We start from the raw sequence: 17047 nt of genomic DNA on the forward strand, positions 1-17047 counted from the left end.
CAAATATAAACGAAACGTATATATACGTATATCCATTTTAACGAGCATAACGGCTGTGCGGCATAATTTCCGCTTTGCCTGGACTTAAGGCGGTTGATTTTATATTTTACTCAAAATAATCCTGGGACTCAATTCGTATACTATTAGTTTCCTAACCTCGGACTCAATTAGTATATGTCCTGTTTGTACCTGGGACTCAATTAGTATATAGAGATTTATAGAGTGTTAATCAATGATATAGTAAGTATATGGAATAACAAGAAGATTTATTAAATAAATGCACATGTTTTCCAACACGATATATAATAATAATATATAGTAGTAACTTTATTGCAATAAAATCATATTTTGTTGTTCTACAATTGTTTTGTTGTATGCATACATCAAAATTATTCAGTGTATATAGGTTAGGTATACTAGTCGGCTACGCGCGTTGCAAGTACGGTAACCACAAATACATAATGTTTTATTCTTAGAATTATAATACCTTAAAGACTTAAAAGAATATAATAATATGGTAAATCTATGTATAGGTAAATAATATAGGTATTAAATATATCATTAATTATATTTAATTGGTAACTAGCCTAAGTCGGCTTTAATATGTAATATATTCGCTATAAAATAAATTATTAGGCATAAGAGACTTTAAAATTATGTACAATATTTGATAAAATAAATTAAGAAAACTCTAGAGTATACCTGTACAAATTCAGATAATACGTTTACAAGGCGTGCATATTATATGTATAAAATCGTGCGCACGATATTACTGCTACGCGTGTATACACGCGAATATCTATATGTATTATTTATGAATTTTTCGATGTAATATTCGAAACGTGTATATATATATATAATATAATATAGTCGGTTTACATCGATTTGTACAGATATAACGTAATGTGCGTATAATATTATTATTCTTAATTTGTAGAGATCTCGCATTGACAAGTATATATTTGCTATCCGTTGCCGGGTGAAACGCGTAGGAAATTCAATCTACTTGCAGTGTGTTTTGTTATTGGATCTCATCATCATTACCAGAAACTGAAAATATTCTGGCCTTGTGGTCGTTCTGCAAAATAAACAATAACATTGTAGTATGATCCTATTATCCTAATATATGCATATATTTTTATTATAATATTAGTGATATGACATATTATCGTAGTAGATTTTGCTAACATCCCAACTGATCCAGAAGATCGATGATAAGAACGAATTATAGGATGATTGTGTGGTGGAAAGAGAAACATCTCACTACTCGGCAGTAATATTAGTCTTTCAGTAAGCACTTCTTCGGTAATCTCAAAAACTACTCGCTCTCGTGTATTTTTTAAAAGATCCTCATTAATTATAGACTCGAAAATCAATAAAATAACCATAACTCAACCGCGTTTGTATATAATTATTATATTATTAAGGTGATCAAGTGAAAAATAGTCATATTATACATATAGTATCAACGCGTCATAACTTGTAATCATTATACATATTATTTGGCCATAGAATCTAGTGAATATAGTTTCACAGGGGCAACGTATAATAATAATAATGATAATATTCGGCTTTGAAGTGTCCCGGCAGTATTCGTATAACCCGAACATTAATATCCGGCACGAACGAGCTCCTCTCGCTGTGTCCTATATATACGCGTATACTTGTAATAATAATAATATGTAACGTGGGCGCAGCATCTCACGACTCGGTCGTCTTCATTAGCGCTTGCCTATCGTGTCTCCCGCAGCCCGCTGCGTGTTTCACAAAGGGGTTGTTTCCGGTAAAGGGCGGACGTGGGATCCGCGCTGCGCCCGGTCCGAAACCGTTCGTCTTATACATTCAATAATATCCGCAAAAGACGACTTTTCGGCTGCCACTGTACATATATATATATATATATATATATATTTATATATATTATATTATATACGTAGTATATTCCGGCAGCAGTTTCTGCGGTCGGACATATTATTGCTGCGATCGCGCCCTTTGAGTTCGGGTCTCTTATCCAAATTAACCTCTCGTCACGGGCCTTTTCCCCGTCCACCCCCACAACGATACCTTCGCGCCCTTAAACACCGGCGGCTACCGAAAGCTCTCTGTGTGTTGTACCACTGCAGCAACATTCCACATCGTATAACGTATATTTATATAATATATAATTACTGCACCGACCCCATCGTCTTCGACGGAGTCAATAGAGCACAACAGTCACCGCGTAAAGTGTACCTTATATACTTGTATATATATTATACTACAAGCGTAATACTCCCGTTGTGCAGTCGAAACTATCCGAACAATTCGCGAGCACTAATAATCCTCTTGGGATGTTTGTTACAAATACGCGATTTATATACATTATATAATGGACCGCAGTGAACCGTATTTCTATATTCATAATAGCTATGAATGTCGGCGATGACCGTTTGTGACCGTCAAAAACAACACATCGCAGGAGCGCATAATACATAATTAGGCGCAACGTATCGACAATATGCGAGCAAGGGTCATCTGCTATTCGTCACATATTCAGAGAATGCGTACTAAGTTTTCCGGCGGCAGTCAACTCTCCGAAAGCTATTGAAAAGGTTTGAACTTGCAACAGCCATTACGTTATACTAGTCGAATAAGAACGAATCGATTTAATTTCGGATCCGTCGGGATAAAATCTGTCGCGGTCTCTCGGACTTTGAAGCACGATCTTCGCAAGCCTTGGACGGAATTCGACCGCGCGCGACCCAAAATCCATTCTCCTGATATGCGACTATTTTATGCCTACTCACGCGACCCGCAGTCTATTTCATTGTCGATATATTACAACGATATAGTGATAATAATATATTACGGCCGGAAAACTCGAGAAAGTCCTTTCGATTTGAAAACGCACGGATTTTCACAACGACAATAATGGTCAGTTGGAAAAAATTACACAACTATTCGCGGTGACGACATACGCCATTATTGCGTCAACGCAAATTTGCTATACACGCATATTAAGCACATACTTGTAGATTATTATTATTGTGTGCGCGTGTTTAGTTGGGTTTATAACCGATGGACAAGTTTTCGAGTAAATTTTGCCTATTATTGATCGATTAAAACACGATTAATATGTATCAAAACATCAATACGACGATGAGCCAAGTGTGTAATAACTAATGACCAATGAGTATTGAGTAGGTAATAATAGTGTATATTATAAGTACTAATATTTTATATTATTGAAAATACTTACGTTTGTTGCCACCAGGTGGTACAAATCCGAATCCGGAAGCTCCCACTATTACGCCGCTGGTCTCGGAACCGGGTTGTGTTGCTGGGAACAAAACTGGACCTATTGTTTATTTTTCCGGAAGAGGGGAAAAAGTTTTAAAAAAAAAGTAATCGTTATTTCGAAAAGATTGGTCACATATACAATTTTATTTTTGCCAAAATTCACCTCGGTTTTCTCTAGGGTCTCGATTGCCGGACTGTTCGACGTTGGACAGGAAATCGCCAAAGTCGAATTGAGCTGATGCAATCATAATGTGGCACAGGACGACGCACAGGACGATCAATACCTGTTGACGAAAGAAAATGTCGTAAAATCATAAAATTATATATTCATTTTATAAATTGTTGTATATTAGAATATTATATAAATAACCTAAAATGATTTATCTATATAACACGGCCCCGTTTAATCCAACCATAAGATTGTATATTTTTAAATACGTTGGTAAATAAATGACCGAAAATAGAAATAATCGTTTATTAGTCAAAACTAAAAATACATATTATACGTATTATCATATATTATATTATATTTGGAATCTTCATCATTACGAGCTGAATATAGGCGAAATGCTTTCGGGTCATAACAACAGCTTTATACGAGTTAACAGTTATAATATTATGCAGACTAGAATAATGTTAACGATTATAACTCGGGCGCAATAAATTCATTCTACCAGAAATCGACCAAAACGTGTTTTTTTTTGAAAGGTCACGTAAAGAAACACTTAAAATATAATACTATCACGTTGTTCGTTATTTCAGCGTACAACAATATTACAAATGTCTTATGACCATTTAACCTTATTACGGTGACGGAATTCACGGATGGCCTGAGGAAGATTCACCGAACCATGAAATAATATATATTCGCTGTTTATTATACAATAATAATTATTTATGAGTAATGAACGATACTTTTATTTGAATCTTCAAATCTTTTGATACTATTAGTACATCGAATATAGAAATTTGCATTTTTTGTCCCCGTCTTACAAGCGCATAGCATAGCAGCTTAGTTTCATTTGTACATATTTATATTATTCGTAAATTTACCATTTAAGTTATTTGCTCAACGTCATAATATTTCTATGTTATATAATAACGAACATTGTTTGTGGAAATCAAAAGTTAATAAACAAATATTTTCTTATAAAAATGTGTGTAATGAAGTATGTATCGATTTGAGGTGTATTAAAATTAAAGTTATCGATACCACTGATATCTAATTACTATATCGACGTATTCTTAATGATCTTATAGATACATATTATACAATTATTGTTATTAGGCGAGAAGTTGTTTCTGTCAGTTTTCGGAAAAGTACAATATTATACCATTACAAATTGCAATACAACAATTGTGTCATTCGGTTGTCGTCATTTCATTACTATGATAGCAGTGCGCACACAAAAGTAAGTCCTGCGCACCTACCTTCTTATATTTACATGCCTACAACCTGCACCTTATAGCTTATAAATACGCGATACGCATAGCCATAATAATTTAACAATAAATATGACTCGTGCACTATTATTGCATCCGCGTACACATTGCAATCAGCATAATTTAATGATATAATCGTTAATAAATTAATGTATGTATGTGTGTGTATGTGTGCGTACTGTTCTTAGTAGTCGTCATCGTCGCTATAAACTTGTACGAGTGGCAAGTAGAGCGCGTAGGTATTGCGGAGCTCAAGTGTTGTGTGCAAATCGACGGAATCCGACGTAAATTTATGCGTAACGATTTTCGCTCCGTGTCCATTTTTATTTCGATTTTTTTTCCTCGCCGCGTATTACGACTATTACAATAATATTTATAGCGCCGTGGACGCGATATGTACTTACATATATATTGTATATAATATAAACCGCGTGTTTCAGAGGCGTTACCGCGATCTTGTTAACAGCGACCGACTGGGGTGTATACCGAGCTATAACGGCCGACGCGGAGGTATATTACATTTTATATATATTACAATACCGTGTCGACGAGAATATATATGTATAAATGTGGCGTTTAGGTGTCTCTCGGACGAACGTTTACAATTTTTAATAAAAGGCTGCTCCCACGCGTAAAATGTCTGTGGCACCCATGATAAATGGATGACGACAAAAACGATACGCTCAGAGAAATACGAACAAAGCACGTACATGCAAAACTAACAGATTTGTATTGGAGTGCAGGAATTATTATTATTGTATCAACACGTATATCGATATGTCGTTAAATATATAATATATATATATAAATGAGTTCTTACTTTGTTAGATTCATTTGATCGAGATTAATTTCAAATTAAGAAAATTAAATTTTATAACTTATAGGTAAGTTATAAATTACTTTTATTGATTGCTTGATAAAATTATATCGTTTTTTTATTTCAAATTATTAACACTCTAAGTATTTCAAACAAGAAAAAAAGTCGTTGGTATGCTTGCATCATCTGCATTCAAAAAAATAGTATTTATATAATATATTATACACTGGGTTACCAAAATCTCATTATACTCATTATATTTAATCCCATTTTAAACCCATAATATATTTGATCACATTAAAAGTATACTTTCTAAAAGCTTATTCGAACACTGTTAAAACTGTAAACAATCATGTATAAAATTATACAGGGCAATTAAGATAAATTCAAAAATTTGACCGACTTAAAAATTCAAAATTAATCGTGGGAGGATATGTCATTATCATGTTCAATCGCCCGTTATATCGTGTATGGGTGCACCGCGCATGTTACTGCGCGGGCAACTATTATATTATTATTATGTTTCTATACATATCATAGTCAGTGTACGACTATTGATTTCCGCGGATCATGGTTTTAACCACGTGAACATTATGTACGTTGTGCAAGATACACGACTCCGCAAGTCGTCCAAGAACCACGGACGAACGTGCGTCCGCCGAAGCGCATCGCCAACTTCGCGTCTACCTCCTGGAAATTCATACATCTTATTATTTAATATAACAGCTCGACGATTTCACGCGACTGGGTAATCGTGAAATATTCGTGTACATGAAATCGAATAGACAGACACGCGTTGTGTTTGGCGTTAAAATCGTACGATATAAGTATTTAATATAATTTATCATAGTGATATGTGTTAAATATATAATTATGTTGGTGACCTACACGATGTGTACACACATTAAACGGACCACTGAGATGGCGTTGTATATCATAATATTTAAATGTGTACACAGATCATTATTTTTGTATACGATTCACGCCGGAAAGGGGGAAAATGAGCGCACAAATTTCGGGGTCGTCAAGAGGTGTAAAGCGATAAAAATCGTCGGTTAAGTCTCGGGTCGCGCATATCATTATCATTGCACACAGTTAGAAATCTGTAGTTAATTCTACACGCGTTGGTGTCAATGTTATACACAATTTTGTATAGATTTCGAGTTGAAACAAGCTGGGTGTTGATTTCACACTAAGCGATACAGATAAATAATCATTATCCGTTGTTGTAGTGTAAAACTGATAATGGTTAGTGATTAATTTTATTCAATATACCAGTTGGTTTTGAAATATCTCAGTACTGTGTTTATATCCTAACAAATACAACTATGTCGAAATAACTAGTGGTCTTCTTAAAAGTATTCAATATGCTGTTATTAAAAAACCCTTAAAAAAAAAAAATAAATAAAAAAATACGATTTCACAAATTTTCTACTCGGCGGGAATCAATCTCGGTACCTACGAATATGTTACCTAACGCTTAAATCTATAAATAGCTTATCAACTATCAACTATCAACTATCAACTACTTGTTTCTTTTCACTACTTATTAAACAAATTATTTAAAATCGATAAATTACAGATGTATAACTATGATACATTTGAGCAATAATTTATTTTTGTACGCCCAAGTCGGAGCCCTAAATGAATGGTAACTAACCATTTTTGTTATTTTTGTACGTAAAATAAAATTATATTTTTGAGTTTTTTTTTTTTATTTGTAGGTCTCGAGACGTTTAAACAAACTAATAACAATATCATAAACTCCCGTTCAATTATTATAAGATAAAATGTGTCGATTGCTGCAGTGAATCTCGACGGGAAAAATCGTCTAAAACACGATACGCAGCAGCGTTTACTTATAGAAAACTGGTCACATAATAGTACGCATTTCCCGTCGTCTTACGCTTCCTATTTATAATAATATATATTATATTAAACTCTGCAGCAACAGTAGTAATCCGAATCGAAAACGTATCGTTAATGGTTAGTTTGTCGCCAAAAACGAAAGTAGAAAATACCGAGTATTATTATTCGTACATTAATAACGAGTATTTATACGCGCGCGCACACACGGCTCATATTCGTGATTTGTATTATATGCACGCAGGTTTTATCATTAAAAACGTTCCGGATGCGGAGAGAAAAAATGCATTTGGATAATTCCAGTCGTATAATATTTAATAATAATTGATCGGATATAAAAATCCATTAGTCCGGCCTGACTTACTCGTCAGACACTGCACATATTATAATGTTTATGTTATAATAAATACTTTATAAAATCTAATCCTTCATCTGACTAAGCTATTAATTGGGCAATAATAGTGTGCACGCGTATTTGTGAATTTTTTTCTCGAAAGTAGTTCTACGGATTTTGTCGGAATTTTGTAACTATGTAAGAATTTTTGATAAAAGGAATTCATTGGTCAAGGTCTAAGGTTGATGGTAAAATGTACTTCTTTAAATAATGTTCGAAATTTGAAAAATCTAAAATAATGATATTATTTTTTTTATTACAAAAAATATAAAATATTCAGGATATATGTATTTATAAGTTGACACGAAAAATTTGATTTTAAAAGTTATGTTATTACGTAGTATTATTGTAACAGTCATTAAATACAAATAAATAAGATAAATAATTAATACATAAACCTAATAAATAATAATTATTGAGTTTATTTAAAAAGTTTTTAAATATTTTATAAAAAACAGAACTCGAGTTAACCTTGGTCACCCAAAACCGACACTGCATATAAAATTTAAATATAAATGTAGTATTTTACGGTGTAATCCTTTTAGAGTCACTTTCGCCGAATCAGAAGTAATATTTACATACGTAATAATTTAGTATAATATGTTTGTGTGCGTGTGGCGTGTGCTAACGAATTCTTTCGGAAACGGATTTGAATTTATAACAATAATAATACAATGCGTATTAAAATATCATTTTAATATTATCGACATTTATATTCCACGGCAGTAGAAATTGTTTGCGGTCGTGGTAGGTATACTGTTTTTATGCTTATAGCATATGTGTGCAGCGTTTTATCCGTCTTGTTTGACATTATGTTATCGCAGCCATTATCGTTGTCGAAAACGATTTGCCGTGAAATTACCGTGCGCTCTTCGCGCTATGTGTATAACATTGACACACAAAAACCAAAAAACCGCTATTTCCATGGGACAATGTCGCGGTGGTAACTATATATTATAATATTTTAATATCTACATACGCGTATCGTCGATCGTCATCGTACGAGATCTGCACAAATAACCTTTCCCAACGACACAATAATAACGGTAACACAATGCCTATACGATATAATAACATATTAATATGTTTTAGGTATTAATTATTATTATTATTATGCGTTGTACAATGTTCAACTATATTATAATAACGACTACGTAGATGCGTGTCATGTCGTATATTGTACTTTATATAATATGTCGCGTTGCCACATGCCCTATACGACTTCATGTGGACGTCCAACGATCGATGCAAAGAAATCATTTTCGAATACAGATTGTTTATTGTATCGCACAAAGGAAAATCAAATGGTGGCATGACAAGGTGAAGACAATTATGCAGCTTAAGATATATATTAAACCTGAGAAGGTTGATGCGATGCAGCAAGAGTCGATGATAAACTGAATACAGCGTAAGAACAGTGTCACCGGGTAAATACTTGCAATGGACAAAAAGAAAAAAGAAAGAGGAACAAAACAACTTGCACTCGAAAATAATGATTTATAATTAGTGCCTCAACTTTTACCGTAGTATTAAATAAAATGTAGGTATATTTACGTTTAACTAATATATTATTTTACTTACAAAAAACTTATTAATGTTATTTCTATAGAATATGAAAACGTATGTAATTTTTAAAGTATTTTTAAACTAACATAACGACTATATATATTTCATCAACTTAAAAAAAAAATTGATCTTTTATTCTCTCAAAAAATTTAATAACGAGCATCATATCGAATAATAGCGTTCGATCAAATCTCCAACTCTTATCTACCACACATCTGCTTCGTCCGCCACTATACATTTCATGACATATAGAACCGTAAAGTTTATCGAACACCTGCGATACTTACAATAAGCATACAGTTGACGACGCTACGATGCTCGTGTCTTATTTTTTTTATATTTATCTCATTGTGGCACCAATTGGTTATAACTTATAAGCATGACATACTAAGTATAAGTTATATATTACATGAAGATACTATAGAAATGCAGGTTTTTCGATTTCCGCGCGCGTAACGTCCCGCTAAAACATTGCCGGTTCGTCATTATATTCGATCGAAAACCGGTTGAACGTGCTTAAGAAGATAAAAACAAATAAAATACGTAATAATTTCAAAGTTTTACTCGCGCAATAAATCTAGGAATATAAAAAGGACGAATAAATACTTTTTTATATTATATTAATACAAGTGTGGCGTAATATATTATGTATAATATAATATTTACGGAGTCGATGATATTATTAAAATTTAAAAGTATAATATATAATATCCAGTCTCGCTTCAGAGTCATCGTATTACGTATACGTGCGGAGAATAACGAAGATTCGCGCGATTGTCAATCACATTAATATATTATATATTTTAATACATCATTAGCCCTTAGGAGAATTTCACACCTGTTGTATTCGACTTTCTTTTTTCGTGATTCATCGAGCTAATAACAATGAAAATATGTACAATACTAAAATAACATAAGTTAATATTATAGAATAAAATACGGCGGTGGAAAAATTGCCGAAAAATCATGTGTGAGTTACCAGTGCCAAAGAACTAGATCAATTTTAAAAACATGTCGCAAACTTGTTAAATTTCACGGTATACAAAAAATAATATATGCGTTACCATTGGCGTTTTATTCCTTCATAATTTCTACAAATGATTATTCTTAAGTTTGTGGCGAGCTTTATAGTAAAATTATGTAAATTTTTCATTAGGCCATCTACTGTAGTTGACGCGTCATTATACACATATATACTCAGGGTTCGCCCTGTTGTAATGTAACTAGAAAAGTTATATTTGAAGACTTATAGGATAACTGCTTGTTGTAACAGCAGTATAAAATAGTTTATCATTGACTATATACGTATATTGTGTAACAAGAGTCTATAAGTGCTGTTCGTGTTTTATAACTTTTATTTTTATTTTTCTAATATTTTCACGGATAAACATACATACCATTAATATCATTATTAGCGTGTGCTTATCTTGATCGTTCGTTTTTACAAACAACGATTTCGGTGGTTTGGTGTAGATGTGAGCAATGTACACACAACTAATGATTTATTGTAATATTATGTATTTACATAAAATTGTAAGCTATCGATATTTAAGATTTCGAGTGAATTGAGGAATGTATTTATTTAATCAAATTTATAATCACATATAATAAAGAGGTTGACAAACGACACGAAAACGCTTACAAACTACTATAATATGTTACTCAATATATTATTACGTCGCGCGTTTTTTTCTACTCGCCAACGCTATTACGCGATAAGTTTCGCGTTAAAATGTTATACATTTTTATTTTTAAAGATGTCATGTCGCAAATTATTAGTAACAAAAAATCTTACCGCATCGGAACACTGCAAATGTATATAGAGCAAATGGAATACTGCAGATTAAAAAGAGGAGATCGGTGCGCATCGTTTGCTCAGAAATCAAATTAATATACATAATTACGACTCGGCTGAAGATTGCAGCCGTCTGCCAGTGTAATACAATAATGGTAATGCAATTTGACAATGAAGTCTCGATTTAACTAGCCATGGATGACCTCGGACGTTTGGCGGCGGATGAGCGACGAAATCTTCGCGAGACGTTTGGACGGATAATTTTGTCATTTTATAACGCCGGTGGCACATTGTGGCAATTATGTACTATTATTAAATTTGTATTTGGGACATACGCGCATACCGCGAGTATGTGTCACGGTCATAGTATATTATGTACGATATGTATAATGTATGTAATATAGTATTATGATAATAATATTATCAAGTTTTTACGACAAGTGCTTACAACAACGACCACGAATTTTGCGTTGACAGAGAAAGTCCTAAGGGTTTCCTAGGCGCCGGGCAGACCTGCCTATATTATGCGTGTATGTATAGGTATTATTGTATTCACGTCGTGGACATTCAATTGTTTGACTAGCCAGAAGAGTCGGTGAAATTTCTGACCAACTATACTTCCATTCATTGCGTATTTAATAATAACTGAAACCGTTTGAAACATAATAAAAGACACAATTGGAAACGCGATCACGCTTAAAGCGTTAATATATATAATATTATAGTTATGTCAAAATAAAATATAACATATTTATAATAGTGATTGAATGCAGTTGTATACGTCTGTACTCCGTGACTATTTTAACTTGTAAGTGATTATTTTCGTCTTGAGAAGACTGCTGTGTACCTATATCGAATATTTGATTCCGAACAATTTATCAATTTGTTTCAAATGTCTTCAATAAAGAAATCGAGTAATAATTGACACTCGTATGATTACTAAAATAACTTAATTGATAATAATATGATCATTAAAGATAATATAATACCTATATAACGCTGCAGCCGCGGTATTCAATGCACATTTCTCGTAGTAGGTACTTTCATTACGATTTTTCTAAATTTATTATATTATCCACTATTGACTATATCACGTCATGTACGATTGACAATTCTCCGCGATTTGTAAACGACACATTTTAAAAATTGACTTTTGAAGGACACAAGTCACGAATTAGTTCTGGTGTATAGAGTTTTAAAATATTTGCCATTCTCGCCGGAATATGGTAAAATTAACGGTTCGTTACCGCGAGATGAACAAATATAACAGTTTCATTGTTATTCTGCAACTCAAAATGTTTACGAGCAACGTTATTGATAACCTATTGAAGTCTAAAATATAATTCATAGCATATTATTTTCTACGTCATTTGGAAGTGTTGGAAACCAATTAAATGCTGATGTCTACGAAGAAAATAAATCGTTCCTATGTATTTAGTAGATGTTCGCAAATTAGAACTTTGAAGACCACGAAAGACATAAAAATTGTTTATATTTTCGATTTCTGAGAAATTTTATAACAAGCTTGTTACAGAATTATATTATATTCCTCTCACTGCGGGATAACTATACCTGCACGACACGTCTTTAAAATATTCGTCTCGCGGCGTCTCGTTTGTAATATTTTAAACATCAAAATCGATGCATCCTGAGTGCTGATTTATCGTTATATATATTTTATAATTATCTACGGTTCCTCGCGTTACGCTCATTATATCAAATCGAATGAAAACGAATCTTATTTGTTACGGCAGTGACGACGACCTGTCTAATTACAAACGCACAATTATTATATTAATGTTAAATATTACACGAAATCGCAGCAGAGAACGCTTGTACGATGTATTATCAAACGAAATCTTTTTGAAAATCATCGGTGTTGACACAATAATGTAGATACTGCATTACCGCTTGAACACGTAATAATATATAGAATTATACATACTATTATATATGATATTTACACAGAGTGATTCATTTAAGTGTATACATCCAATATGTTCCGAAAAGTCTTAACTTTTTTGTTAATATTTTTTACATAATTTAATGGAACTATAAAAAAAATACGTTTTAATTTTTTATCATTATTATTTTTTATTTTTTGAATGCAAGAAATGTATAAAATTATTATTGTGACTCAAAAAAGTAAAAAAAAATCTCTTAAACGCAGGCGAATCCTATCGCGATGAACGCGTGTCGACGGCGATCGCGTCTAAACAGATCGGTGGTCGTAGATTGTCATCGGGAGGGAACACGCGACGCGAATAGGCAATCGCGACGATGTTTCTCTCTCGGCGGACGGCTGTGCCGTGTCGCGAAACCTGTACGGAAGATTGCCGTTTTTAACGATCGCAATATCGTCGTCTTCCGCGCCGAGACGCATCCGGTGTCGGCTTGTCCGTAGGACGTATACCTAATAATATCATATAGCTGATACGTGTCATTATTATTTTTATTATTATTATTATTATTATTATTGCCGGTATTGTAACTTGTAAGCTTTCGTTCAAACGTCGTCGGCGACGTGCGTGACTCGCGAGCCGTAGCACCAGTTCCCATATGGTATTATGATATTATTTTTAATGTTATTGTAATAGTTGTGTTTCGTAACGGATTTTCAGCGGCGAACACGAAAAACCGAAACGTTTCGAAAAACGACGGGGACGAGTCCCCGTTTGGATAGCAAAACGTAGATACCTAGATATATATTATTACAATTATAATATTGTGTATAATATTATATATTAGTTATTTTCTAAGGCACATACGCGCGCTCGGGCGTGGGCGTACGACTGCGACGGGCAAAACGCGGCGGCGGCGTAATTATATCGCGACCGACGGTCGGCATTGATTGGCGGTTTTTCCATCGAAAAGAAAACGTCGTGTCGAAACTCTCGCCGAGCAAAGTACGTCGAACGATCATATACACATCATGTATGTTATGCGTGTGTCTGTGACACGCGAGCCCGTCGCATAACCACCGATATTAGTCCCTTTACCTCACAATTTATGAATTTAATAATAATATATAAGTACATACTAAATCGCGTGTATATTATAATATTATGTCATCGACGGCCGTAAGTACGTGGACATTTTATTATTGTTGTTGTTGTTATTACCTATTATTATAAATTGACGGCCGGCGTACGTGCAGTGGCATATTAAAAATATACATATAATATGTATAAAATGTACATAATTAGCTTTGCGGTGGCGTTTTTCACACGTGTCGGCTAAAATGCGAAATATGTAATGGATACCATTAAATAGGATATTATTATCGTATTACGAGCGCGAGTGTAAGAGTGTACATAAAGGACACGTGAATATAGAATGTGACATATAAATATTTATATATATATATATATGATATTCGTGTAATAATATACAGGTGTATAAACCGAATACGATCGAAAATTTCGTGAACACGCCTTAGCTACGATATTATGAAAATTATTATGATGTAGACCGCTTCCGACCGTTATTTATTTTTATTTTTTTTCAGTTATTTCTTTATATCGCGCCTGTATTTATCGCGTTTAATAAAATAAGTTTTTTTTTTCTATCAACCCTTAACTCGAAATGATATTGGTGAAACAATGTTCGACAAGTCTTCAGGCGTATATAAGTACTATAAACACGCGTCGCTGAATTCCCCTCTTTGTGCACACATTGGTAGTAATGTGAAATGTGATGGCCGAATTTATTTCAAAGGCCTCGTGGATATAATGGATAAAAAATATTTGAATGCTACCGAATTTCTTCATTTTTTCTAAACTTATTGGCTGGGAACTTTTGCCCATTATGAACTGAATAATGTTGCAAAGCATAGGTACCCAGTCCCATAAATCATGCGAATATCGTATCATTCGAAATTAAATGGCGAAAAAGAAAAGCTGCTTTGTCCGGTTTCATTTAGGATCGTATACGATCTTAATAAATATGTTAACAACATAGTCAAATAATCTAATAATAATATATAAGTACATTGTAATATCCATTATGTATGTGTGCGTAGCCTTGCAGCTTTAAACGATTAATGTAAACTAAATAGTTTTCACGTTAAGAAATACTTAGCCATAATAATTACACTGATGGCCGTTGGAATCATTAATATGCTATATTTCAAATGGGAAAAAAATATTTGTAATTGTTTTCATCGATAAATCGGTCAATTTTTAATAAAAGTACCACTTGCCCAAAATTCTATAAATACGTTGTACATAATATTATTTTAAAATGCTCAAAACTTAATTCGTCATTCCATAATTTTAACCGAAGCTATATGTGTAATGTGTATAATATCGTTTAAGAATCAATGAAGTGTATTAAAAACCACGTTTTTCGATTGCTTATAAATTGCATTAGTTATTTAATTTAAATTAATCACATATGAACAAGCAACCAGATTTAAATTAAACGAAAGGACAACAATCAAAAAGCAAAATAATAATGCTTTTTGATGTAATATCATTTATAACACTTGATTTAATTTAAACATTATCCTATAATTTTATCTTTATTCGAATTTGTATTTTCACATATATATTTTCAAATAGCATGCCTTGTGAACGGTCGCACTTATGAATAGAATAAATTATAAAAAAATGTATGATATAATTAATAATCGTTTACACTCACCCCTTGTACAGAAACCATTTTGTATATATTTGATTTTTTTTGTTTTGGCGTTCGGCGCGACACTTGCAGTTAAAACGTTGGCGGGAAAAATATGTAACGAAACCAACCGGAATCGGGACGTCGGAAAATATAATAAATATTATATTATAATGTTTATAGGTACAACAGGTAGTTGTGATATGGGTCGTCGTTCGTGACGGAGCAAACAGCGACGAGTGGAGTTGTACTATGGTCGTCGCGGTGTACAACAGGTATTAAACTGCGACAGCGGAGCGTTGGTATATGATATTTATATAAAATATATTTACAGAAATGTACGAAAACGATAAATAAATAAAAATAATAACTGGAATGGAGGTAATACGTGTATACGGTTTGGAGTTTGGGTAACTAGATACTAGGGTTTCGGAGGCGATCCGTTTAGATTATATAGTGGCGGGACGTTCGATTTTCGCTGGGCGGTGGGAACGTTGTTATAGTAATAATATTATTATTAAACGTGTTCTTAGTTGGCGGCGGGGTGGGAGGCGGCGCGCGCGAACCGTAGGAAGAAAAATCGCGGCACGGAAGAACGCTAAAAAGAGGTGTACCGTATCCGTTGTCAAGGTCTTCTCCGGTGTGTGGCTGCAGATACGCCGCCGACCGGTTCGAATGGACTCGACGGCAGTCGTACCTACGACGACGTTGACGATTTATATCTTATATTAGTTATATTATTACATATTTCACCGTAAAATGTAGCGTGTTATACAGAGTGATTCACCGACCATGCGCACCCCCGTTTTTCATTTTTTTTTTTTATAAATTTAACTAAATTCTGATTTTTGGAATGTTTAAACATACTTTAAGACTAAATTTTCAAATTCTTTTAATTTGTTTGTACTAGATCTTATAAGAAATGTCTTTTAGCAATATTAACTTCTTTTTTTTTTAATGAGAACAAAGAGAACCCTATTTTTTACTGTAAATTATTTAATGTTTATTAAATTATACTTGAACTGTTTTTACAGATTATAAATATGTCGATAAATTAATATTAATTAGTAAAAATTAAAAATCACCGTATCCTCATACCTTCCAAACACATTAGCGTATAAATCTATCATCTTGAGTACACAAAGTTAAATAACTACTCGTTCGAAATTTTATTTTAATACGTCAACATTTTTAGAAAAATTACTTGATTATTAATTTACAGCAAAAAAATTGAGCTTCTCATTTTAAAAATATAATATTATATCTC

At 33.0% G+C, this 17047-nt stretch overlaps 1 protein-coding gene across 1 annotated transcript; it reads right to left on the reverse strand.

Annotated features, from left to right (window-relative positions):
- Positions 1–613: 613 nt before the first annotated feature.
- LOC112599115 lies at positions 614–16185 on the reverse strand. The gene is made up of 4 exons (XM_025345867.1): positions 15805–16185; positions 3443–3563; positions 3239–3337; positions 614–1078 (listed from the first exon to the last, which is right to left on the reverse strand). The coding sequence occupies exons 1-4, from the start codon at positions 15820–15822 to the stop codon at positions 1041–1043; spliced, it is 276 nt and encodes a 91-aa protein (XP_025201652.1). The 5' UTR covers positions 15823–16185; the 3' UTR covers positions 614–1040.
- Positions 16186–17047: the final 862 nt, after the last annotated feature.

Source organism: Melanaphis sacchari, unplaced genomic scaffold, assembly GCF_002803265.2.
Source record: "Melanaphis sacchari strain LSU unplaced genomic scaffold, SCAv2.0 Contig4_pilon_pilon, whole genome shotgun sequence".
Taxonomy (NCBI): domain Eukaryota; kingdom Metazoa; phylum Arthropoda; class Insecta; order Hemiptera; family Aphididae; genus Melanaphis; species Melanaphis sacchari.

Excerpts from the sequence above, each read along its gene's own strand:
- LOC112599115 (XM_025345867.1), bottom strand. Across the intron at positions 3,338-3,442 it reads AGACCCTAGAGAAAACCGAG|GTCCAGTTTTGTTCCCAGCA; the intron begins GTGAATTTTGGC and ends AATAAACAATAG. Across the intron at positions 1,079-3,238 it reads ACCACCTGGTGGCAACAAAC|AACGACCACAAGGCCAGAAT; the intron begins GTAAGTATTTTC and ends TTTATTTTGCAG.